Source organism: Peromyscus maniculatus, chromosome 23 (genome assembly GCF_049852395.1).
Source record: "Peromyscus maniculatus bairdii isolate BWxNUB_F1_BW_parent chromosome 23, HU_Pman_BW_mat_3.1, whole genome shotgun sequence".
NCBI classification, from domain to species: Eukaryota; Metazoa; Chordata; class Mammalia; order Rodentia; family Cricetidae; genus Peromyscus; species Peromyscus maniculatus.
In genome coordinates, this window is record NC_134874.1 from 36,570,624 (window position 1) to 36,597,953 (window position 27,330).

Consider the following 27,330-nt stretch of genomic DNA (forward strand, 5'->3'; position numbering starts at 1 on the left):
TCGTTGTCTGTTGTTATGTCTCCCTTTTCATTTCTGATTTTGTGAATTTGGGTGCTCTCTCTTTGCCTTTTGGTTAATTTGGCTGGGGGTTTGTCTATCTTGTTGATTTTTTTCAAAGAGCCAACTCTTTGTTTCATTGTTTTTTTTTTTTGGTATTGTTCTCTTGTTTTCTATTTCGTTGATTTCAGCCCTCAATTTGATTATTTCCTGGCGTCGATTTCTCCTGGGTGAGTTTGTTTCTTTTTGTTCTAGAGCTTCCAGTTGTGCTGTTAATTCATTGGTATGGGATTGCTCCATATTCTTTATGTGTGCATTTAGAGCTATGAATTTTCCTCTTGGCACTGCTTTCATAGTGTCCCATAAGTTTGGGTATGTTGTACTTTCATTTTCATTGAATTCTAGGAAATCTTTAATTTCTTTCTTATTTCTTCCTTGACCCATTGATGTTTCAGGTGGGCATTATTCAGTTTCCATGTGTTTGTGGGTTTTCTATAATTTTTATTGTTGTTGAGGTCTAACTTTAAGGCATGGTGGTCTGATAAGATACAGGAGGTTATTCCAATTTTTTTGTATCTGTTGAGATTTGTTTTGTGTCCAAGCATGTGGTCAATTTTTGAGAAGGTTCCATGGGTGCTGAGAAGAAAGTATATTCTTTTGTGTTAGGATGGAATATTCTGTAGATATCTATTAGGTCCATTTGAGTCATAACATCTGTTAGGTCCTTTATTTCTTTGTTAAGTTTCAGTTTGGTAGATCTATCTTTTGGTGAGAGTGGTGTGTTAAAATCTCCCACTACTAATGTGTGGGGTTTGATGTGCATTTTAAACTTTAGTAGTGTTTCTTTTATGAATGTTGGTGCTTTTGTATTTGGAGCATAAATGTTTAGATTCGAGACTTCATCTTGGTGGATTTTTCCCGTGGTAAATATGTAATGTCCATCCTGATCTCTTTTGATTTATTTTAGTTTGAAGTCTGTTTTATTAGATATTAGTATAGCTACACCAGCTTGTTTCTTAGGTCCATTTGCTTGGAAAGCCTTTTTCCAGCCCTTTACTCGGAGGTAGTGTCTGTCTTTGAGGTTAAGGTGTGTTTCTTGTATGCAGCAGATGGATGGATCCTGTTTTCTTATCCATTCTGTTAGCCTGTGTCTTTTTATAGGTGAGTTGAGACCATTGATATTGATGGATATTAATGACCAGTGATTGTTAATTCCAGTTATTTTCTGTGGTTGTGTTGTGTTGTCCTTCTGTGGTGTATGTTGGTGTGGGATTATCTATTGCTTGATTTTTCATGGATGTGTTTAGCTTCTTTGGGTTGGATTTTCCCTCCTAGTGCTTTCTGTAGGGCTGGGTTTGTGGACAGGTATTGATTAAATCTGGTTTTATCCTGGATTTTTTTGTTTACTCCACCTATGGTGATTGAGAGTTTTGCTGGGTATAATAATCTGGGTTGGCATTCGTGGTTTCTTAGTGTCTGCAAGAGATTTGTCCATGATCTTCTAGCTTTCATAGCCTCTATTGAGTAGTCTGGTGTTATTCTGATGGGTTTGCCTTTATATGTTACTTGGTCTTTTGCCTTTGCGGTTCTTAATATTTTTTCTTTTTTCTGTGTGTTTTGTGTTTTCATTATTATGTGGCAAGGGGACTTTTTTTTAGATCCAGCCTATTCGGTATTCTGTAAGCTTCTTGTATCTTCATAGGTATTTCTTTCTTTAGGTTAGGAAAGTTTTCTTCTATGATTTTGTTGAATATATTTTCCATGCCTTTGAGTTGGTATTCTTCTCCTTCTTTTATCCCTATTATTCTTAGGTTTGGTCTTTTCATGGTGTCCCAAATTTCCTGGATGTTTTGTGTTACGACTTTTTTGTCTCTAGTGTTTTCTTTGTCTGACGAATCTATTTTCTCTATCGTGTCTTCAGTGTCAGAGATTCTCTGTTCCATCTCTTGCAATCTGTTGGTTATACTTGTTTCTGTAGCTCCTGTTCATTTAGTCAGGGTTTCTATTTCCAGCATTCCCTCAGCATGTGTTTTCTTTATTGTCTCAAATTTATTTTTCAGATCTTGGAATGTTTCTTTCATCTGTTTAATTGCTTTTTCTTGGCTTGATTTGATTTCTTCCCATTTTTTGTTCGTTTTTTCTTCCATTTCTTTAAGGGAGTTTTTTATTTCCTCTTTAATGGAGTTTTTCATTTCCTCTTTAAGGGAAGTTTTATTTCCTCTTTAAGGGAGTTTTTCATTTCCTCTTTAAGGAAAGTTTTTATTTCCTCATTGAGGGAATGTTTTATTTCTTCTTTAAGGGCCTCTATCATCTTCTTAAAGTCATTTTTAGGGTTGATTTCTTCTGTTTCTTCTGTCTTGGTATGTTCAGGTCTTGCAGGTGTAGAATCACTAGGTTCTGATGTTGCCATATAGGTCTTTATGTTGTTGCCTGTATTTTTGCACTGGTGTCTACTCATCTCTTCCTCTGTGTGGTGCAGGTGGTGTCTGTGTCTGAGAGTGCCTCTCTTGTTCTAATTTTTAGTCTTGGTTTATTAGGGGTTCTTGGTTAAATTGGTGCTATTGGGCTATTTCTTCAAGGGCAGCTGATTTCAGTCAGTGAAGTATATACTATGATTCTGGTGATCTGGTTTGGTGGCTGGGTAGCGCCTTCTTCTGTGTTCCCAGGTCATGTATTGTTCATTTGTCAACTCCTCAGCTGATCTTGTTTCTTCAGACTTCAAACTGTAGGTATCTGAATCTTTTCCCAGATGGGTTTCAGCTGAGCGGGGTAATCTCACCAACACCTCCAAGTTGTTGGGTTTCACAGGATCAGCAGCTGGGCCGGTTGTCCTCAGACGGAGTGTTCAGATTCGTTCTGGTTCTGTCCCATGGAGATAGCTTCTTCCCCAGGTGTTGGGGTTAGAGGCATCCCTGTTCCAAGCTGCATCTGCTTGTCTCCGTCCCTGGGCCTGTCTACCTCTGTGGTTCGCCGCCGGACCTGTATGTCTCTGCCAGCTGCCGCCCCGGGCCTACTTACCTCTGCTTGTCACTGCTGCCAGGCCCGTCTACCTCTGTGGGCCGCCGCTGCAGACCTACCTATGTCTGCTTGTCTCTGCCGCCGGGCCTGTCTACCTCTGTGGGCTGCTGCTGGGCCTGAATGTTCCTGTTGGCAGCCGCCACCGGGCCCATCTACCTCTGCGGGCCTCTGCCACAGGTCTACTTCTGTGGGCCACTGCCAGGCCTGAATGTCCCTGTCGGCGGCCGTCGGGCCCGTCTACTTCTGCAGGCCTCCGCTGGGCCCGTCTACCTCTGTGGGCCGCCTTTGCAGGCCTACCTGTGTCTGCTTATCTCTGCCGCTGGGCCTGTCTACCTCTGTGGGCCGCCACTGGGCCTGTATGTCTCTGCTGGCTGCTGCTGGGCCTGAATGTCCCTGTAGGCCACCGTCACTGGGCCTGTCTACCTCTGCAGGCCACCGCTGGGCCTGTCTCGGGTCTGTTTTAATAGTGCCTGAGAGCTCCCTTGCTAGCCCCAAACCTTGGCTTTTCTCATGTGTTGATATTTTATCTGTATCTCCTAATAAAGATTATCTGAGGATCAGAGGAAAATGCCAACCACCAAAGTAAACATAGAGGTCAGGCAGTGGTAGCCCACACCTTTAATCCTATCCCTCAGGAGGCACAGATCAGACTGGATCTCTATGAGTTCAAGACTATTCTAAGAACAGAGACAGGGATGGTGGCACACACCTTAAATTCCCAAAACTAACCATAAATGTCTGGGGGTCTGTACATAGAGACAGGAAGTGATGTAGCTGAGTGGAGAGGAAATGAGATGGCAGGATAGAAAGGCATATAGGTGTGGGTATAGAGGAAGTAGGTCTCTTTGGTGGAGGATCTCCAACTAGGTAAGTATGTGGCTGGCTTTTCTCTGCCCCCTCAGTTTTTCACTCCAATTTCTGCCTCCAGGTTTTTTATTAATAAGACCTATTAAGATTCATGTTATGAGGGGGCTGGAGAGATGGCTCAGCGGTTAAGAGCACTGGCTGTTCTTCCAGAGGTCCTGAGCTCAATTCCCAGCAACCACATGGTGGCTCACAACCATCTAGAATGTGATCTGGTGCCCTTTTCTGGCCTATAGTCATATGTGCAGGCAGAATACTGTATACATAATAAATAAATAAATCTTTAAAAAAAAAGATTCATGTTATGAAAAGATATGGGAGGATTTGGAGGAGAGGAATTAATATGATCAAAATACATTGTATGAAGCTCTCACAGAATGTAAAAATATACTTTGTTGGGTTTTTAAAAGAGATATTAATTTATATTTTCAATGTAACGATATTGTAGAATATTGGAGCTAAAATACAGGATACCAATTTTACAATTAGAGTTGTTACAATAGTTTACATTTTTGTTAAAAACTTACTGATCAAATTACAGAGACATGTTTACTTTTAAAAGAACTTAAAGGAAATTGATGGAGACAACCATATGTGGATCAACATGGTCCCATGAGGACCAGAGGAGGTGAATTTCTTATTCTGTCAACTGATTTAGTCAATTCCTTTACATTCTATGGTACTCTGTATTGACACTCAGAAAGGTGAATGGATGTACTGGATCCTTAACCATGGATCAAGGCCAGTCAAGCCACATTTTCAACTGGGTTTTATTTATGAAGTAAATTAAAGATTCCAGTGTTCTTACATATCACCTTCTTGAAGAACACAGTGGAAGTCTTTGAGGGAAAATTCACACTCCAATTACGATGGCATCCCGTGGTATAACCTTCAGAACAATGGGTTTTGCTGGTTGAAGAAGTAGTTGTCTGTCTAATTTCATTGGTATCTGCAACAGTGGAAGAAAATATTGAGAATCAATGAGTGAACCAACAACAACCCCTAAAGAAATGTAAAAAACCTTCCAGGATGACGATGCTTTGCAGATACAGATAAGCTTTATTTAAGGTCATATGCTTTGACTATGTTATTCTCTAAGCTGTGTCGATTAGATGTTGAAAGCATGCTTCCATATTTGGATAAGGTAAAATATTTGCTGAGACTCTACTGTAGACAGGGCCTGAGATGAAGTCATGTTGGTTTATGTTATTTCTGTTCTGTGCTAAGAGTAAAACAGATGAATTTAATTTCTGTTTTGTTTTGTTTTTCTTTTTCAAGACAGGGTCTCACTCTGTAGCTGTGGTTGTTCTGCAACTCACTATGTGGACCAGACTGGACTTGAACTCACAGAGACCCAACTGCTCCTGTCTCCTGAGTGCTGGTATTAAATGCATGCACCACTAAGCCCAGTGAGTTTAACATATTTGAGCCTGATTCTTAGTTAATATGTGATAATACTTTGTTTAAGTTCTGAAAAGTAATTTTTGTTTAGATGAAACTTGCAAGTTGAACACTGAGAGGGTGAATTTCACCTCTGTGAACAGCCCTCAGCTCCTAGATCATATGTCACCAGTACAGTTGATCCCATTCAGGTCGTGTTTAGGAAGACAGATATTTGCTTGCTTTTCCAGTATCTATTATTGGCTTTCACAGATGGGTTGAATGAAGAATTTTGAGTCCTACAGTGTTTTTAATGATTTTTTAGGCTCATGCTACTCAGTGATGGAGGAGGAAAGCCTCCAATCAAGTAATCTTCTGGTTACAAGAGAAAGAGGGGATCAAAGTTGATATGGAGATAGAGAATTGTCAAATTTAAAATGAGTGGAACTTGCCAGATCATCTGTCACATGACAGGTGTGCCCTTGGCTCTCAAAATAGGAACTTTTCTTTGTCTATCAAAACCTTATCCATGCTTATGATTTAAATGCTTTCATACTAAAGTACTAACATAAATGAGGCTGTGTGTAGGTAAAGCCATACAACTGCCTTAAATCAGAAATCACAGAATAAACACTGTCACCCTCTATTCATCCAGACATAAAACTAATTGTCACAGAGAAGACACATTCTAAATATATACATCCCATAAATTTTACCCATCCCTTTGCATGAAACAAGAACAAATTGTTCAGGAAAATGGAAATGCTTTCTCCCAATGTACCATGTACTTCTTTTAAAATTTAAGTAGTATATATGTGTTTTCCTTGAATGCATAAAAAGATGTGCATAAAGTATATACATAAGTGTTATCTATTAATTTTTAAATTAGCTCAGTATTTTTATGGAAGAATATTAGAATTAAAAGGTATGCTTCAAAACATTGACCAATGGCTTTCAATGCAGAAACTCTTCACAAAAAAATGTTTTGGAGATTGTGTAAAGATTAATATGAGGTGATATAGAAAAGACAGGGATATCCTTCAATACTGAGAGAAAAAAACACAACTAAGCTGGAGGCATTAATTACAAAGTATTGGCACAGGTGATAGAAAAACAACCTCCAGTAGCCCAAAGTAGAGTATAAAGAAATGAGGAAATAAACCGAAGAGGAAGATTCATTGGGGAATGAACAAGAACTTGAAGTATAAGAACAGAATATGAAGGAGAGGATATATGATTTATGGAAATATGACAGCTATCTCTTTTCTGGAGCAGAGCTCCTGAGAAGTGAGGCAGAACCATCAAGATGCCTCATAAGTTTGATGTTCATCCTATCTAGCAATCTTTTCAAGATTTTTATTTTATTTTATGTATAGGAGTGTGATTCCTACACATGTGTATATACCACATGTATGAGGTCTCAACAGACGTCAGAGAAGGACATCATTGGCCCTGGAACTGGAGGTACAAATGGTTGTGAGTCACCATGTGAGTGTTGGGAACTGAATTCAGGTTCTTTGTAAGAGCAGCTAGTTCTCTTAACCACTGAGCCATCTCTTGAGTCCCAGCAATTGTGTTTTAAAATAATGATACTCAACTTAGCATCACATGGGAAGTCAGAGATGATCTTTTAAAGCCACACTCTGGGTAAATTATTTTAGGATTTCAGAAAGGATAAGGCATCATGAATTTGTACCTTTGTTTTTTTATACAGGATGTCATGTAGGCCATGCTGGCTTCAAAATTCACTAAGTGGTCATGGATGACTTGAATTTCTGACCCTCTTGCCTCCACCCACTGAGTGCAGGGATTCCAGGTATGCATCATCACTGCTACTTCATGCTGTCCTGAGGATTGGAACCAGAGCTTTTTGCATGCTAGGTAAGTACTTTTCCAACAGACAAACATCTCTGACCCCATATATGGGTTGTTACTGTATAGCCAGTGGTTGACAAGACTGTCAGAGGAGAGCTTCTGTGAGTTCCTGAAGAAGAGTACACCACTCAAGAAACATGAAGACATGATCACTGCACCTCTTGATGTCATGTGACAAATCTAATCTCCAGTGGACATGACTGGAACTTCAAATGCAATGCATGTAATCCTGTCATACTGGCCTACACTAACTCTTCACCATGCTACACTTGTGCTCTATATTGACCCAGAACCAAAAGCAACTCAGCTCTTGCCTGGATACAAATAACTCATTTGGTCATAAAACAAATTAGCAAACATCAAACACACAGATTTGTTTTTATACACAGAACCTTCAGTTGAAAAAAAACTGTCTCCCATAAAAAATCATTTACAGAGATAGTTTTCCCCTCACCTGTGTTTCTTTACAAGGCTGGAAGGAGAAGTTCTGCAGCACTTTAGTGAGAGCAAGTTTCAAGTTCATGAGAGCAAACTTCATGCCAAGGCAGTTCCTGGGTCCGTTACCAAAGGGCAGGTATACATAAGGATTGATGTTGCCCTTGTTCTCCTTGCTGAACCTGGAGACACAGAGTAATGATAAGTCAACAAAGGGTGGAAACATAAGAGCTGCATACATGTGTTTGCTATTAGACATCTAAATGGTAACATACAGGTACTTTGGGAAAGGATCATTGAACTTCAGCATCCAGGTATAAGAAATTGTACACTAAAGGTCCTTTCCATCTCCCTTGTCCTGTAAGAGTTTCCAGATGGTAGGTAAGGCAACTGCTGTTTGACAGACTATTTATCCTCTGTGTTCCCTAGTGTAATCAGGGTATTATGGGTTAGGGGTAACCAACCACTGTCTGGTTAGATTGCAGTTCCAGTTTACAAAAGGAATTAATGCCTGGTACTGCAAATCTGGTCAAAATCTAATAGCTATGGAGGCCATAGGCTCTAAGGAGAATATACTACTGTTGTTTTGCTAAGAAGACATCGTATCAAACTGTCTGCAAAATACTTATGTTTATATACAAAAATTAGTGCTGCTCTCAGCCTTGATCAGAGAACTTCTGATTGCTGAGGGAGACAGTTAACGCTGAGACTCATAACTGGTCAAATTGCTGAAAAACAGTGATGGAGGAGTGCTCAGCACTTAATGGGACATCAATATCATTCCCAACAAGGTTCAGAGAACATTTCAGAAGAGGGGGCAGAATATCGTAAGAACAAGGGAATGAAAGGGTGCTGTGAAACACTATCATCTGGACAGGACACAGCCATTGTACTCATACACTCCCAGCAGCTCTGGTTCCTTACACAAGACAGGACCCATGTTGGTACACTGTGTCATGGATGGGGCAGGGAGATCATGAGGTGCTACCTCCATGAAGAGCTATTGACAATCTTTTTTGGAGTAGTGGGTAGTTTCTCTTCCATGATGTAGCTATTGGTGAGTTGTTCATTCTCCAGTAAATAACTCCTTTACCTACTACACTTATGCAAGCAACCCTAATTAAACTCATGAGCCACAAGAAAATAGAAGATTTGAAAACAGGAGGAAGATTTGATGAGGACAATTAGGGAATCAACATTGTAGGATTGAGAAGAGACAGGGTAATGTGGGAAAAAAAGGAGATAGATCTCTAAACTCTAAAAGTCTATTCAGGATAATGCTGGGTTCATCTCTGAATAGCATGTGCCAGTTAGACTGAAGTAAAATGGGTCCTGCCTCACACTTAAGTTGGTCATTTGCTACTTGAGGTAAAGGAAGAAAAACACTCTGTATTTAAATTCTCATATTTTCTTCCCTGTCTCTCATCCCCTCTCCTCTGTTTCCTTCCTTTTCTCTGCCATTCTCATCAAAGAATGCAAATGGATGCAAAATCACATTTAGATCATCTTCCCATAAGAGACATCATAGCATATACAGGCAAACATGTTCAGGGTGGGTTCACACTCTGGGGAATCTGGTACCTTTCAGGGTGGAATTCCTCAGGCTCTGGCCAGTACTCTGGGTCATGGTGAAGAGCATAAATTGGTACCATCACTAAGGACCCTTTGGGAATAAACACACCACCAATTTTATCATCTTGTTTACCAGTCCGAAAAATTCTGTTAGTAATTGGGTATAATCTGAGGGTTTCACTCAACACCATGTCGAGGTACTCCATTTCCATCACTTTATCATAGGTGGGAGACTCCTGGGAAGAAAGAAAAAGATTTGTGCTGGGATTTTGCATTAACTTTTAATAGGTCTGAATTGTACTGTTGAGTTTTCAGTAGCTCCAAATCTCAATTCAGCATTGAAAAGGTCCTATGCACTTACAATACATTTTATAAGGGCTTTAAATTATTTTATTTTATGTGTTTATGTTTTGCCCACATATGTGTTTTGAGCATCACATGAGTGCAGTACCTACAGAAGTCACAGGGGGGTTTCACATCCCTTGCAACTGGAATTACAGATGACTGAGAACTACCATTTGGGGTTGGGAATCAAACCTGGATGGATCTTCTGAAAGAGAAGCCAGTGCTCTTAACCATTGAGCCATCTATCTAGCCCTTTACAAAGTGGTTAGAATAACTATTACTTGGGGCTTAAAGATGTCTCAAATTGTGAAGTGTCTACTACGCAAGCCTGAGTCAGATACACATCATTCATAAAGTCAGGCACAGTGGCAAACATCTATAATCCCAGCATTGGGATGGGGGACACCTTGTACAGGACTGCCTGGTGATCATTGCGGAGAATGCCTAAAAAATTGATGTGCTTGAGGTTCTGTGAGAAAGCCTGTCTTAAAACATAGTGGAGAGTGATTTAGAAAAATACCTACTGTAGGTCTATGATACACACACACACACACACACACACACACACACACACACACACACACACACCACTAAGGGTGATCAGTGTCTCCTTTTCCCTCTTCCTCCAAGCACCATCCCTTCACCTTATTGGGCAGAGTCTCATCAATCTCCTCCTGCAGTGTCTTCTGGATATCAGGGTGAGTGGCCAGTAAATACAGGGCGAAGGAAATCGTGCTGCTGGTGGATTCATAGCCACCCACAATAAAGATAATTGACTGGGCTGTAATCTCCATGTCAGATAGAGCTGAAAGTAAGAAAATATTTCAGGAAAGTCAGGTCAGAGTGGATCGTCACAGAAGAGATGAGGAGACAATCAAATGAGGCTCCTGTTTCCCTAGAGATAAATATGGAGTAGCTGTTCAGTCACCCTGGGACTGTTATCACTCTTACATCCATGGAACACAGCCAGAGAAGGGGAAGATTGCTTCAGCCAGGATGTCCCCTGGTTTATGCTCTGGTCCTCATCAACCTCAGTGGGCAACTTCAAGACATATAATTTATTCTGTTTTAAGATTTGCTTTTATTTTTATTTGTGTGTACTTGTGTGTGACTAGAGGGGTCCCGTGTGTGTGTGTGTGTGTGTGTGTGTGTGTGTGTGTGTGTGTGTGTTGCCCATGGAGTCCAGAGGAAGGCATCTGATCGCCTAGACATGGAGATTTAGAAACTTTTGAGCTTTCAGAGGTAGTTCTGGCAACTGAACTCCAGTTCTTTGCTAGAGCTTAAATTTCTTTTATGTGTGTGTGCTCGCGCATGTGTACACATGCCCACGGAGGGCACAGATGGCATTTGTGCCCATAGAGCTACAGTTACAGGGAGTTGTAAACATGTTCCATGAGTGTTGTGATTCTGTTGTTGGCAATTATTTTCTTCAAATTAGTTTAAGTGCTTGCTACTAAATTGAAACTGGAGTATAAACCCACAAGCAGTGGGCATTTTCAAAATTAAAATCTATTTAGCAATTAAAATTGACAGAGAAGGGCTAAGGACATTAAGCTCAGTAGGTGGAGAGATTGCCTAGCATGCTTGACACCATGGGTTTAATCCCCAGGACCGTATAAACTAGGCATGGAAGCATAGATATTAAAAGGTAATTGTTAGACACTACATGAATGTGAGGTCAACCTGGGCTATATGAGATCCAACCTCAAAGGGATGAGGAGGTATACAAGAATTTGAAGTTAGCTGATCACATGAAAGGGTTTCAAGTGGACAACCAGAGAGAATTTGAAACACAAAATATATGATAACTTTAAAAAGCAAATATTGGGACCTAGAAGATCATATTGTTTTATATAAGCAATTGTATGTACTAGAAATAAGCAAATATATAAGGACGGAAAAATCCCTTTACATTAGCTACTAATGCACACATGTAGATTAAAGTCTGAAAATTGGCAACCATGATAGTAATAATGGTTTTAAATTAAAATATAATCATAGCTGTGAGGCTCTAGAGATATCTCAATGGATAAGAACATGTGCTGCATAAGCATGAAGACCTGAGTTTGAAGCCTCAGCCGCCATGTAAAAATCCAAGTGTGCTAACACACACTTGTAACACTAACTCTGTGGATTACTGGCACCTTCTGACTGCCAACCACCTCCAGGTCTAATAAGAGACACTGTGTGGAGAGAGAGTGGTTGAAGAAGACCCTTGGTGCCTTCCTCTGGCATTCACACAGGCATGGGGTATACACATGTGCACACACATGCATATGCTACCTGAAGAAGATAAAAATGTATAAGTGATTTTTGTGTGTACAAAGAGGCTTTCCTCAGATGTCACTTATTCATCACACAAAGAAAAGTAAATCTTTAGCACAGATTAAGGTAGAGAACACATGTACAGCAGGGGCTCTAAGAAAACACCAGCACCATTTGGGTACATGCCTCCTGACTGGATGTTTGGAGTCAGATGTCTAGGCAGAGTTCCCAGTCAGTGTGCTGGGAAAGACCTAGGTAACACACAGAGACCACTGAAGATTCCATCGTGGCTAACTTTCATGCTTGGAACACACTTGTGCCCCTGTGCTTCTAGAAAATTCCCTGGAAACAATACGCTTGTCCTTCTTTGATTAACTCCACAGAGGTATTCTTCTGCTAGAAAACCTTCCCATACATCTTCTGAGTGGCCTGACCACTGCTTGAGAGCTTCCTTGTCCATAGTCCTGAGAGTCCTTGTTTACCTTTATGAGACTCTTTGTCTTTGCAATTGTTATGAGCATTCATCATCAGCTGAAGAAAATCCACTCGGTGCTGGAAGTAGAAAGAGAAGTTGCAAAAACAGAAGGTTAATGGTGAGATCAGAGGTCAGAGGTGGATCAGCCATGCAGAAGCTTTGATTACTCAAGTTAATGTTGCTGGAGTCATCACAGAACAAAAGTACCAGTGGCTAAAGCAGGAAGCCATCCAGCTACCACATCAACCACATTTACAATAAATAACAAGAGATGCAAATTTAAACAATAGCCTCGATTTTTGAGAATGTTTTTGAAGGAGATGATAATAGTATTTTCCCCCTTTTAAATTATTTTTATGCATTCTTATAGAATTTCCTACATGTATACAATGAGATATTGTCATATCCACCCCACCATTTCCTCCATTCGATCTCTTCTCTATCCCTTATAACATTTCTTCCTCAAACTTCATGACCTCTTCTTTTTTAATAACCCACTGAGTCCAAGTGGTGCTGCCCACATGTGTCTGGCTGTGGGGACATCCACTGGTGCACAGGAAACCTACTGGTGGCCACACCCTCCTTCTGCAGCCATCAACTACCAATAGTTCTTCAGTGAGGGGTGAGGGTTCGAGAAGTCCTCTCTCATCCATGCTGTAGATTTGGTGGCCTTTGTCTTGTGTAGGTATTGTGCCTTGTCATTTTTTAAAATTTCAATCCTTATTCAAGATCTAGTTTTCATTTCTATTGCTAAGGTTTAATTCTTGTCTTATTTTCAATCAATTTTTCAAAACTAATTTCTCCTTTTCCAGAAATATTAATATTCTCCCTATCTCTGTCTGTTTCCCTCTCAATCTAGCCTTCTCTATCTACCTTTAGTGATACATGAAGGGCAATACACAGCTCCCATGTTCACAGCCCAACACATTATTAAACCATGGACCTCTAAGGGAACTACCTCTAAGATTTCTACCTTATGGTTAGAATCCAGGCGTTTTTCCTTCATTCTGTTCACAAACTTTTTGAAAAATGCTATTGAATCCTTTGGAAATATGGAGACATTTAACTTCTCATATATTGGGGTGAGAAATGGAAAGAGTGCTGGAAAGGATAGATAGAAAAATAAGTTTTAGTGGAAATGCAAGTGTCATTTAGAGAAATCATGAAGCAATTTAAACAATAAGTCACCAAGTCCCCACCAGAAACCATTCTCTATGTGGCCTTGCTCACACTGGGTCACTACCATAATGCTCCTTCTGTACTTTGGAGTAGCCAAAGGAACAAATCTGACTCTTGGGTTTAACTCTGTTCCTGTAGTTTGTGTGGATCCAGAAAGTACAGACAGGGGCTGTTGTCATGGTTAAACAGCTAAAGAGTCCTGCAGACAAGCCTAACAACCTGAGTTTCATCCCTGCATCCCATACTGTGGAAGGGAGAACCAACTACTGTAAGCTATTCTCTGATTTCCACATGCCACAGAAACATCAAAGCAGGTGTTCCTGCTTTGCAGTTGACATTGGTAATGGGCCATGTGGAACATCAGTCAATTCAGACTCCTACATAATTAAAGTACTGAGAATAAATGACTATTGAGTGCTGGGCCCTACATGGAGCATCTACACCAACACCCCCACCACTCAAGGCTCAAGGAACATTATACAAGAGGGTGTGGGAATGAAGTAAAATCCAGGGAGTGGTGGTGTGAGATGCCATATCATGGACATGGCATGGCCCACTTGTAGAATGAATCTTAAAAGGTCTTATTAATTAAAACAAACCCAGAGCCAGGTACTGGGGTGAATGCTGGAAGATCAGAGAAACAGAACACAACCTCACCGTGGCAGTTCCTCAGCTGATCTCTTTCCTCAAACTGGAAGTGTCTGTGTCCTCATCCAAATGGATATCAGCTGAACTACTGCTAAAAGCCTAAAAGATCACCAGGCTCTAGTTCCTCGTCCTCATGCCTTATATACCTTTCTCCTTCCTGCCATCACTTCCTAGGCATGTGTCACCATGCCTGGCTGTTTCCAGTGTGGCTTTGAACTCACAGAGATCAAGACAGATTTCTGCCTCAGGAATGCTAGGAATAAAGGTGTGTGTGTGTGCCACAATTTTCTGGCCTCTATATCTAGTGGCTGTTCTGTTCTCTGACCAGATAAGTTTATTAGGATTCACAATATATTGGGGAACACAATATCATCAAACCCACTCATTATCTGACCACCTGCATGAGATCACACCAACAATAATGGTCAACATCTTGGGAGGAAGCACACATTGGACTCAAAAGGGAGGGGACATAAATTGGGAGGAAGATGTGTTGGGGTGTCTGAGGGAAGAGGGAAGTGAGGGTTAGGGGTAGTATAATCAAGATAGATTGTATGCCTATATGATACTGTCAAAGAATAAATAAAAGAATTCTAAAACAAAGCCAGGACTGGTGGCATACGCATTACACCCTGTACAGAGAAGGCTGAGGTAAGGGGATCACTGTGAGTTCAAGATCAGCCTGGTCTACACAGCAACTTCCAAGCCAGCTATAGCAACACAGTCTGAAAGAAAAATGAAGTTTTAAAACAAAAGTAAGGGTCATATACATTTGAATAAACTAAAAATATTGGATTGTGTCTTTAAGGGGGTGAATTATATACCAGTAGAGCTGTTAGTTTTGGTAAGTGTGGAAGAGAAAGGCAGAACTGACTAACATGGCCACAAACAAAAGCAGTAGGTCAAAAGGCAGAAGAACCATCATACATACCTACTGACATGAATAATGGGTCTAAAAAATCAAATCTTATGAGCTTCCTGGCCTTTTCCACAAAAGGGTCCTTTGGGTTGTTGAGGGAATCAACATTCACACCAAATGACGTGCTTGTGATCACATCTATGCCGTAGGCCCCAAACACTCTGAGGAGAGAGACATGGGAATTTAACACATGCACCAAGAAGCCTGAAAATTTCATATTCTTGGGCAGGACAGGCAAAATCACCTCAGTACTAACCAAGCATCTTCCCCTCCTACCCTCCCCCTACCCCTGTGACCTTGGTATGACCATGTTTCTTTTCAACTGAATATTTTGCCATCTAGTGTCTAAAGGGAAGAAGGAGCAGATGGACCATGAGGGACACACAGATGATGACCCTTCTGCCCCAGTTGCCCTTCCTCTCCCAGAACCGCAGTACATGGATCACTTCTTACTCTTTCATGGGGATAGGCTTGCCTTTCTCTGCCTCTCTTCTCAAGTATTTTACCAAAATATCTCCATACTGTTCAATGATGGGGAACATCTAAGCACAAAACACAAAGGCATCCATAGTTAAGTGTGGGGACTCAAGTCACACAAACGTTTCACCTAAAAGTCCTTTGAGTCACCTCTTTGAGTTTTCCACTGGTGAAGGCAGGAGACAGCAAGGCTCGAATTCTCTTCCATTCCTCATCCTTAGACATGGAGACAGCTTTTCTCATAATCCCCATGGGGGTAAAATCCTAGAGTTCAAAAAATTACAAATTTGGCTTTCTGTAAGTCTAGAAGTTTCCATGGTTGCAAAAGTGCTAAGTTGATACTGCTGTATAACAGTTAGTTACTGACTGTTTACTATGGATCAACCCTCATGCCAGATGCAAAAAATAGTCAGAATTTCCTCACAATCCATAATAATAATTCAGGTGCTCACTGGGTGGCCTATTGAGTTTTCAAACCTTTATATTCCAGGATCCTTCTAAATGTAAATCTCTCTATTGTTGGAAAATTAGTTCCAGGATTGGGGAGAAGATGGGAACAAGATATACCAGATTCTCCAGAACTATACAGATGGCAAAAGCTTGTGGACAGATAGAAAGTTATCTTTGCAACAAACAAGTTCTGCAGCTCTGTATTGAACAACATTAGCAATGTGAAAATGTATGTCTTCATATGGGGTGTGCGTGCGTGCGTGCGTGCGTGCGTGCGTGCGTGCGTGCGTGTGTGTGTGTGTGTGTGTGTGTGTGTGTGTTTAGACTATAGTTTCTTTGTGCTTGCTCAGTTGGAGAGCAGAGGTGTGGCATCTTCCTCTATAACTCTCTACTACATTTTTTGAGGCAGAGTCTTTCACTGAATCTAGTAGGCCTTGGTTTGTCCAAAAAGCTAGCCAGCAAGCCCCTAGATTCTACCTATTTCCAAACAGAGCTCTGAAGTAACACATGCATGCTGCTATGCCCAGCTTTTATATAGATTCTGGGGATCCAAACTCAGGTCCTTTACTCCTGACCCATCTCCCTAGCCCTGAGACACTTAAAGTATTTGATCCTTCGGTTTTTTTAAGATTTATTGTATGTATGTATGTATGTATGTATGTAATGTATGTATGTGTATATGTGTGTATGAACATATTCACATGTGTGCTCAGTGTATTCAGAGGCTTGAGGAAGGAGTTGGATCTCCTAAAGGCGGAGTTACAGGTGGTTTTGAGCCACTGGATATTGATGTAGGTAACCAACCCCCCATCCTCTTTCAGAGCTTTCAGACACTAAGCCACCTCTCTAGTCCTGGTTTGTTTTGTTCTGGAGCTGTTTACTTGTTTAGGAATATTACTGTAGGAATCCATTTTCCTTCATTCTTTATGCAGTGATAAAAGGGAAAACATAATTCTATTTCCCTGGTGGGAACTTCCTTCTACCTTCCATACATATAATTTATACTGCTGTGGAGTCTCCCAACACACCCTTATGTGAAAGTGCTCAGCACAACAGGAAAAAATGGAAATGGGTTCCACTTGATGAAGGGCAGCTGCAAACTAGATCTTCTGCCAACTTCATCAAATGACCAAAGGCTGAATGAGGGCCAGAGAGATGGCTAGCAGGTAAAGGTGCTTGCTGCCAAGTCTATCAACCTGAGTTCAATCCTCACAACCCACAGAGTAGAAAGAGAAAACCAATAGATTTTCCCAGATAGATCAGTGGGATAGGCATGGTTTAGAAAAGAGAGAGAACATTGAACTAAGTATCATACCTTACACAAAATTAACATAAATAAAGCCACAGATTTAAGAGCAAATCTCAAAAGTGTATAATTTGTATTCAAGCAAACGCACACAGAAGGACCAGGTAAATAGTCAACATACTTGACACTGACCCCACAACCCATGGAGAAGGAAATTGGATATACAAGGCAAAGTAAGACAACAGGCTAAAAATGGTTGCTAATGGGCAGGCAAGAGGGAATTGCCTGATCAAGGAGCAGCTCTGTATTCTCAGTGCTTGTCACCACACAAATCTAGACCTGTGGTTAAGTACTTCACCACACAGACATGAGAAAGGTCCTGTGAGACAGGAAATACAAACACAATCTAGATGACAACAGTGTTCATCTGCAACTAGATTACAATAATATAGTATATTTACACTTCCTATTAGCAAAATGAATGCCCAGATCCTGCTTGTATATTATTGTGGTAGCCACTGTGAATCTATATTTATTTCACTTTTTAAAAATTCACTAAGTAGCCAAGAGGTTGCAGTGGATACCCTTAATCCCAGCACTCAGGAGGCAGAGGCAGGTAGATATCTGTGATTTCAAGGACAACCTGGTCCACTGAGTGAGTTCTAGTACAGCCAGGACACATGAGAAATTCTGTCTTGAAAACCCCAAAATAAATAATAAAAAATAAAAATAAATATCCAGTAGAGCTGGCTGGGGGGTGAGTGGTACATGCCTTTAATCCTAGAATGTAGGAGGCATAGGCAGGTAGAGGTAGGCACATCTCTGAGTTAAACCTGGTCTACAGAGTGTATACTCTAAATAAGCAAACAATCCAAACAAAATTAATTTAATAAGTAAAATATAAAGCTTTGCATTAGCAAAAGGGAGAGACTGGAGAGATGGTTCAACAATTAAGGGCACTTGCTGCTCTTCTGGATGAGCCAGGTTCACTTCCCAGCACCCATGTCAGGCCACTCACAACTGTCTGGAACAACCACACACTCTTCTGACCTTCACAAGAACCTACACACATATGGTATTCACTCATATAGACACACATATATACACATAGATACAAATAACAAACACAAATCTTTATATTTTATATTAATAAACAAAGTTACCTACCCGTCTGTTTGTGAAGACAGAATAGCATTCCTTCACTAGTACATTCTTTATCATCTCTGTGTCCATGATAGCTAGTACAGGTATGTGACCATCAAACAACCTGTGTGGGGAAAACAGTTGATTTACCCAAGACAGCTTCTGAAGCCAGAACCCTAAATCCAGACTTTGATTCTCATGTTATGGGACCCTCACTCTGGTTATACAACATATTGTCACAGGAGGTCTAACTTAGGGAGTCTGACCCCAGGTCCAGTGGAGTCTTTGTAAAGTGATAGGTAATGTCAATCAAGACACTACAAGTCACTTAAAGACAAAGCACTTTGTAGTGGATATCTGGTAGAGTCGTTGTATCCAGGGTAAACATAAGAATGAAAAAGTTGCTTCCCACTCTATCTTGGCTAATGGTAGAATGTATTAGTTGTTTCTTAACAATATCTAGGTCTTGAAGAAATCATAGTAGAGAACAGTGACTGTTTTCTATTTTTATAGAGTTGTTTTTCTGAAGAGGTTTTTCTTCCATTTCATGACTTTAGTCACAAGACTGTCCAGGCATGCTTGGAGGTCTTGGATTATTGGGTACTGCAAATAGTGCACAGTGAGGATTGAAGTGGCAGGGGTGTGATGACTTCCTTCAGAGAACATGTAGAATAGACTTTGGTGTGAGGAGGAACTCACTGTATCCCAAACACAACTTTTGTGTACGCTCAGTAAGTAAGCTTCTGAAGAGAGATTCAAGGTTCAGTTCACAGAAACTGTTCCTTCAATCTTGCAAAGAGTCTAAAATTAAATTCTGGAGGGTCTTTCCTTCTTTGAACATCCAGTACAACAGGAAACACCAGACATTTGGCAACCAACATTGTGGGCTCAGAGATGAGAAAGATCCCGCACTCCAGGACTGGAGGTAAAGTTTGTGCAGAAGAGTCAATACTCCAGGATGGGATAAGGACATGGGGATTTCCACATCTGGGGAGCAGCAATATGTGTGGTTACTAAAGTGTTTGTTAAAAGGAAATGGAGTGAATGGGGAACCTGCCAGCACTGAATGGACTGAGGTGAGTCTTTGTCCTCATAGCCAATCTTCCCAGCCTCAAGGCTTTAGGCCTAGGGGCCCAATCCTGAGCCCCATTGCACCACCTCCCATTGCAGTCCCAGTTTCAGGACAGTAGGCAGGTCTCCTGCAGACAGATCTGACTACTACCATTCCCCATCAGATCCTGTAACCCTCAAGCCCCACCTCCCACAAACCCCACCCTCCCTCAGAGACTGAAACTGCTCCGTGAGGCAGAGGCTGCCCGCACTGATTGGACTAAGAGCTGCTCCCTGAGACACAAAATCCATCCATAAGCACTGATGGGACCAAGAGCTCCCAATGGACCAAAAGTACCAATCAGACCACACTAAGAGAGGCTCCCTCAGACACAGATACCACTTGCATTGAGTGGAGGAAGAGATAGGTAGATGCCAGTGCAAAAATACAGTCAACAACATAAAGATGAATATAGCATAGCCCCATTAGAACCTAGTGGTTCTACATCAGCAAGACCTGAACATCCCAACACAGAAGAAACAGAAGAAATCAACCTTAAACATGACTTTAAGATGATAGAGGCCTGTAAAAAGGAAGTTAGAAATTCCCTTAAAGAAATGGAAGAAAGACAAACAATAAATTGGGAGAAATCAATAAAGAAATTGAGGAAAAGGCAAACAAATAATTGGAAGAAATCAGTAAATTCCTTAAAGAAGGCCAAGAAAAAATTAAACAGGTGAAGGAAAGAGTCCAAGATTTGAAAACTGAAATAGAGGCAATAAAGAAGAAATAAACTGAGGGAATGCTGGAAATGAAAAATCTGAGTAAACAACCAGGAACTACAGATGCAAGCATAACCAACAGAATGCAAGAGATAGAAGATACAATAGAAAAATTAGATTCATCAGTCAATGAAAACACTAAAGCCAAAAAAATCATAACACAAAACGTCCAGGAAATTTTGGACACCATGAAAAGACCAAACCTAAAAATAATATGGATAGAAGAAGGAGAAGAATACCAACTCAAAGGCACAGAAAATATATTCAATAAAAATTACAGAAAAAAAAACTTTCCCAACCTAAAGAAGGAAATGCCTGTGGCAGTATTGTGTTCCCCAAAATACTGTGCACACTAATAAACTTATCTGGGGTCAGAGAAGAGAACAGCCCCAATATTAAACGCAGAGGATAGGCAGTGGTAGCACACGCCTTTAATCCTAGCATTCCAGAGGCAGAAATCCCTCTGATGTCTGTGAGTTAAAGACCACATTGGAAACAGCCAGGCATGGTGACTCACGCCTTTAATCCCAGAAAGTGATCCTTTAAACCCACGGAGTGAGGCATAAAGCAGAAAGATATATAAGGCATGAGGACCAGAAACTAGAAGCTTTTGGCTGGTAAGGCTTTCAGGCTGTGAGTAGCAGTTCAGCTGAGATTCATTCTGGATGAGGACTCAGAGGCATCCAGTCTGAGGAAACAGGAACAGCTGAGGAACTGGCAAGGTAAGGTAGCTGTGGCTTGTTCTGCTTCTCTGATCTTCCAGCATTCACCCCCAATAACTGGCCCCAGGTTTGTTTTTATTAATAAGACCAGTTAAGATTCCTGCTACAAATGCCTATAATGATACAAGAAGCTTACAGAACACCAAGTAGACTGGATCCCCAAAAAAAAGTCCACTGACCACATAATAATCAAGCCTGTAAACATAACAAATAAAGAAAAGGTACTAAGAGCTGCAAAAGGAAAAAACGCCAAGTAGTATATAAAGGCAGACCCATCAGAATAACACCTGACTTCTCAATGGAGACCCTGAAAGCAGGAAGGTCCTGGACAGATGTTATGCAGATACTAAGAGACCATGGATGCCAACCCAGACTATTATATCCAGCAAAACTCTCAATTGCATAGACAGAGTAAACAAACTATTCCATGAAAAAAAAAACAGATTTAAACAATACCTATCCATAAATTCAGCCCTACAGAAAGCACTTGAAGAAAAAATACAACCTAAGGAAGTTAGATACACTCTAAAACAAAAGAATATACCTTCTTCTCAGCACCCCATGGAACCTTCTCTAAAATTGACCACATGCTGTCACAAAGCAAATCGCAACAGAAAATAAAATGGAATAACCTCCTGTATTTTGTCAAACTACCACGGCTTAAAGTTAGATTTCAACAACAACAAAAAATTACAGAAAGCCTACAATCTCATGGAAACTGAATAATGCCCAATTGCATCACCAATTGTTCAAGGAAGAAATAAAGAAAGAAATCAAAGATTTCCTAGAAGTCGATGAAAATGAAAGTACAACATATCCAAACTTATGGGACACTATGAAAGCAGTGCTAAGAGGAAAATTCATAACACTAATGCCCACATAGAGAAGATAGAGAAATCTCACCCTATCGAGTTAACAGCTCCAGAACAAAAAGAAGCAAACTTACCCACGAGAAATAGATGTCAGGAAATAATCAAATTGAGGGCTGAAATCAATAAAATAGAAACAAAGAGAACAATACAAAGAATCAATGAAACAAAGAGCTGGTTCTTTGAGAAAATCAACAAGATAGACAAACCCTTATCCAACTTAACCAAAAGACAGAGAGAGATCATGCAAATTAACAAAATCAGAAATGAAAAGGGAGATATAACAACAGACAACGAGGAAATCCAGAAAATCTCAGGTCATATTTCAAACACCTGTACTCCACAAAATTGGATAATCTAAAAAATGGACAATTTTCTGAATAGGTACCACACACCAAAATTAAATCAAGACCAGATAAACTATTTAAGTAGACCAATAACCCCTAAGTAAATAGAAACAGACATTGAAAGTCTCCCAACCAAAAAGAGCCCAAGAGCAGATGCTTTCAGTGCAGAATTCTACCAGATTTTCAAAGAAGAGCTAATTCCAATTCTCTACAAATTGTTCCACACAATAGAAACAAAAGGAACATTACCAAACTCTTCTTATGAGGCTACAGTTACTCTGATACCCAAACCACACAAAAATGCAACAGAGAAAGAGAATTACAGACCAATCTCCCTCATGAACAATGATGCAAAAAATACTCAAAAAATATTGGCAAACTGAATCCAAGAACACATCAAAAAAATTATCCATCATGACCAAGTAGGCTTCATCTCAGAAATACAAGGATGATTCAACATATGAAAATCAGTGACTATAATACACCATATAAACAAACTGAAAGAAAAAAACCACATGATCATCTCATTGGATGCTGAAAAGGCCTCTGACAAAATCCAACACCTTCATGAAAAAGGTTCTAGAGAGATCAAAAATACAAGGAACATACCTAAACATAATAAAGGCAATTTATAGCAAGCCGAGAGCCAACATCAAATTAAATGGAGAGAAACTCAAAGCAATTCCACTAAAATCAAGAACAAGACAAGGCTGTCCACTCTCCCAATACTTATTCAATATAGTACTTGAAGTTCTAGCTAGAGCAATAAGACAACAAAAGAAGATCAAAGGGATAGAAATTGGAAAGGAAGAAGTCAAATTTTCACTATTTGCAGATGCCATGATAGTATACATAAGTGGCCCAAAAAATTCTACCAGGGAACTCTTACAGTTGAGAAACTGCTTTAGTAATGTGGCAGGATACAAGATTAACTCAAAAAAATCAGTAGCCCTCTAATATTCAAATGATAAACAGACTGAGAAAGAAATTAGAGAAACATTACCCTTTACAATAGCCACAAATAATATAAAATACCTGGGGGTAACTCTAACTAAACAGGTGAGGGACTTATATGATAAGAACTTTAAGTCTCTGAAGAAAAAAATTGAAGAGGATATCATAAAATGGAACAATCTCCCATGCTCATGCATAGGTAGGATTAACATAGTGAAAATGGCAATCATACCAAAATCAATCTACAGATTCAATGCAATCCCATCAAAATCCCAACACAAGTCTTCACAGACTTGGAAATAACAATACTCACTTCATATGGAAAAACAAAAAACCCAGGATAGCTAAAAGAATCCTGTATAATAAAGCAACCTCTGGAGGCATCACTATCCCTGACTTCAAGCTCTACTACAGAGCTATAGTAACAAAAACAGATTGGTACTGGCATAAAAATCAACATGTGGATCAATCAAATTGAAGATCCCAACATTAATCTGCACACCTATGAACACCTCATTTTTGACAAAGAAGCCAAAACTGTACAGTGGAAAAAAGAAAACATCTTCAACAAATGGTGCTGGCATAATGGATGTCAACATGTAAAAGATTGCAAATAGATCCATATCTGTCACCCTGCACAAAACTCAAGTCCAAGTAGATCAAAGACCTCAACATAAATATAGTTACACTGAACTTGATAGAAGAGAAAGTAGGAAGTAGTCTTGAATGCACAGGAGACCACTTCCTAATTATAACATCAGTAGCACAGACACTGAGAGCAACAATTAATAAATGGAACCTCTTGAAACTGAGAAGCTTTTGTAGGGCAAAGGACACGGTCAATAAGACAAAATGATAACTTATAGAACAGGAAAAGATCTTCACCAACTCCACATCTGACAGAAGGCTGATCTCCAAAATTATAAAGAACTCAAGAAACTAGACACCAAAATACTTAACAATCCAATTAGAAAATGGGCTACAGAGCTCAACAGACAATTATCTCAGATGGCTGAGAAACAGTTGAGGAATTGCTCAACATCCTTAGTCATCAGGGAAATGCAAATCAAAACAACTCTGAGATACCATCTTACACCTGTCAGAATGGCTAAGATTAAAAAAAAAAACCCACTGAAGACAGCTTATGCTGGAGAGGATGTGGAGCTAGGGGAACACTCCTCCATTGTTGGTGGGAGTGCAAACTTGTACAGGCAGTTTGAAAATCAGTATGGCAATTTCTCAAAAAATTGGGAATCAATCTTCCTCAAGACCCAGCTATACCACTCTTGGGCCCAAGGAATGCTCAATTATACCACAAGGATACATGCTCAACTATGTTCATAGAAGCATTATTTGTAATAGCCAGAACCTGGAAAAAACCTAGATGCCCCTGAACTGAAGAATGGATTAAGAAAATGTGGTATATATACACAGTGGAGTACTAATACTAATCAACAGAGGAAAACAATGACATCATGAGGTTTGCAGGCCAATGGATAGAACTAGAAAATATCAACCTGAGTGAGGTAACCCAGACTCAGAAGGACAAACATGGTATGTACTCACTCATAAGTGGATACTAGATGTAAAGCAAAGGATAACCAAACCGCAACCCACAGTTCCAGTGAGGCTAGCTAACAAGGAGGACCCTAAGAGGGACACATTGATAGGCCAGCAAAGAAGAAATAGATGAGATTTTCATGAGCAAACTGGGGTGAGGTGTGGTAAGGGAGGGCGACCAATGGGGGATTAGAACATAGGGGAATGGGAGGTTCGAGCTAGAATAGGGACACAGTAGGAGAGCAAGGAAAGAGATACCATGATAAATGAAGACATCATGGTAATAGGGAGAAACAGAGTGCTAGGGAATTTCCCAGGTAAATCCACAAGGATGACCCCACCTTACCTACTGGCAATATTCCAGAGTGTGCCTGAACTGGCCTACTCAGGTGATCAGATAGCTGAAAACCCTGTCATCATAGAGCCCTCATCCATTGACTGATGGAAGCAGATGCAGAGATCCATAGCTGGGTGCCAGGCTGAGCTCCAGGAGTCCAATCAATAAGACAGAGGAGGGATTCTATAAGCAAGGGACATCAAGATCATGATGGGAAAATGTACAGAGACAGCTGGCCAAACTAGTGGAAACACATGAAGTGTGGATGAATAGCTGTGGAGTCCCCATTGGACTTGAACTAGGTCCTCTGGATAGGCAAGACAGTTGTTTAGCTTGAGCTGTTTAGTGCCCCCCCCCAGGCAGGCTGTGGGACTGGGACCCTTCCTAGTGCATGAGCTGGCTTTTTGGAGCCCAGTGCCTATGGTGGGACACTTTGTACTTCCTTGGTGCAGGGAGGAGGGGCTTCTACCTGCCTCAGGCTCTGCTGACTCCCCATGCCTTGGAGGAGGTATGAATGAGGGGAATTGGGGGCAGGCTGAGGCGTGAGAGGAGGGAGGTGAAGGGAATCTGTGGTTAGTATGTAAAATGAATAGAAAATCAATTAATAATAAGAAAAAGAAAAAAAGAATCACAGATGGACCTGGCTTTGACCCAAAATGTTTATACACCCTTCCACACACAAAGTTATTGGTATTTGTCAAGAGGTGTCATGGCTGTGAGATGACCTCTGGGAAGACAGCTTTTTCAAGAACTGTGGGATTTACTTGTATGCATCTTCTTTGGTAGTTTTTCTTCAGCAGGGGTTATTGGAAAATTCTCTAAGAGACCCATAGCAGGGATTCAGGAAGAAAAGAAGGAAGAGGTGGACACTGCTGATATGTGAGACATGACTAACAGAAGACAAAGGTGTGATTAGCAGATATGACCCTCAAATATTCTTGTTTGTGGGATACTCCCCAGAGCCACATCTGAGAGGCCACATCCTTCCCCAGGGACCAGAAGCATCAGCTAATCTTTCCCTCCCAAGAGCTTCATCTCCACATAGAAACTTCCAGATCTAAAATCTCATCTTCTTAGAGTAATTTGAGTTATTTGTTGACATTTGTACACACATTTGCTTGGCAAAAATTGTTTTTCTTTTTAAAAATTTTATTTTTTGTGTGTAGGGGCTTGGATATAGTAATGTGTATATGAGTGCAGGTGTCCACAGATGCCAGAAGAGTGTCACAGACTCTCTGGGCACACAGTTAGAGACAGTTATGAGCTGATTGACGTGGTTGCTAGAAACCAAGTGAAAGGGCTCCACAAGAGTAGTACAGACTCTTACCCACCGAGCTTTCTCTCAAGCCCCAGAAAAAAAACTTCAAAAAAAATTACTTAAAAAATATTTTTTTTTCTCTTTTTGTTAATGCTCTTTTCTTCCTCTCTTCCTTTAAGGTTTCAAAAACAACACAAAGTAAAACAAAACAAAAAACCCCACTAGACTCGGGAAGAATCATTTCTCCCATGATATCAGAAACATCTTCTTTAACCATCCATCAACTCCTACCTATCACATCCTTTCTTGCTTTGAACCCAGTTAGGTGTGCAATATGAAAGGTGGTTTCTGGTGATCAGGGAATAGGTACCCCAAAGGACTCAGATCATTATCCCTGGTGAATCAACTGTGGGACACAGGGAGTACAGTCCACCATACAACTTGCTCCTACCTAAGTTTAAAAAAATGATAGTTCATAGACATCAGGCTGTCTCTGGAACCCCACCTCCCTGCCATTCCCACCCACCACCTGCACCTCTCACCTGCAAACAAGGTTCTCTTCAAATGTGGCCTGTATTTGGCTGTAGATAAGATCATCAACCTTACCTACCATCTTTGAGGACTTTCATTAAAGTTAATTAAGTTAATTACTATTTACTATGGTAAAACATCACTCCTTGAATAAATGCTGTTTGTAACCCTGAAATTTTACTTTTTATTTTTGTTAAATTTTTGCAAATCATTCTACTATGGATCATAGCTCTGGAGTTACATGAGTGAAAAGCAACCAACAGATGAATAAAGAAAAATAATTCAGACCCCCTCCCCCCCGCCAAAAAAAAAGGAAATGGAGTGAATGAGGAAGAAAAACAGCTTACAGAGCCTTTGGTGTTAGTGAAAAGGCATTGTTATTGGTTTCATGAAACTCCCCAGGTTCAATTGGAACTGACATTTTGGAAGCAAGTGTTGAGAGCTTATTTAGCACTCATCCGAGAGAGGAGTCCATACCCGTCAAGATTTGGTCTTTATGTAATTTGATCTCAAACCCTCAGGATCCCACACAGAGTGAGAAATCACAGAAAGCTCCACCTGAAGTAGAAAAGGGGAGCAAAAAGGAAAACATTCAGGACAGAAATTGTCAGTCAGCAGAGGAGAATGTTTT

General features: G+C 40.4%; 2 protein-coding genes across 9 annotated transcripts in view; one reads left to right on the forward strand and one right to left on the reverse strand.

Annotated features, from left to right (window-relative positions):
- Window positions 1-27,330, forward strand: part of LOC102916524 (cytochrome P450 3A11-like) — a 229,252-nt gene that overhangs the window by 12,498 nt on the left and 189,424 nt on the right. The gene's annotated exons all lie outside the window — the stretch shown is intronic.
- LOC102923694 (cytochrome P450 3A11-like) overlaps window positions 4,632-27,330 on the reverse strand; it is a 43,035-nt gene continuing 20,336 nt past the window's right edge. For 6 of the 8 annotated variants that reach the window (XM_042268251.2, XM_006997630.4, XM_076560303.1 and 3 more), the window contains 10 exons: window positions 18,313-18,412; window positions 15,600-15,713; window positions 15,426-15,514; window positions 14,985-15,133; window positions 13,200-13,327; window positions 12,234-12,303; window positions 10,131-10,291; window positions 9,151-9,377; window positions 7,589-7,751; window positions 4,632-4,828 (listed from right to left, as the gene is read on the reverse strand). In XM_042268251.2, coding sequence (XP_042124185.2) covers window positions 4,733-4,828; window positions 7,589-7,751; window positions 9,151-9,377; window positions 10,131-10,291; window positions 12,234-12,303; window positions 13,200-13,327; window positions 14,985-15,133; window positions 15,426-15,514; window positions 15,600-15,713; window positions 18,313-18,412 — 1,297 coding nt within the window. In that variant the 3' untranslated portion in view covers window positions 4,632-4,732. Of the gene's footprint in view, window positions 4,829-7,588; window positions 7,752-9,150; window positions 9,378-10,130; window positions 10,292-12,233; window positions 12,304-13,199; window positions 13,328-14,984; window positions 15,134-15,425; window positions 15,515-15,579; window positions 15,714-18,312; window positions 18,413-27,330 lie in introns of all 8 variants that reach the window. The other 2 variants (XM_076560305.1, XM_076560304.1) reach the window with 1 other exon arrangement.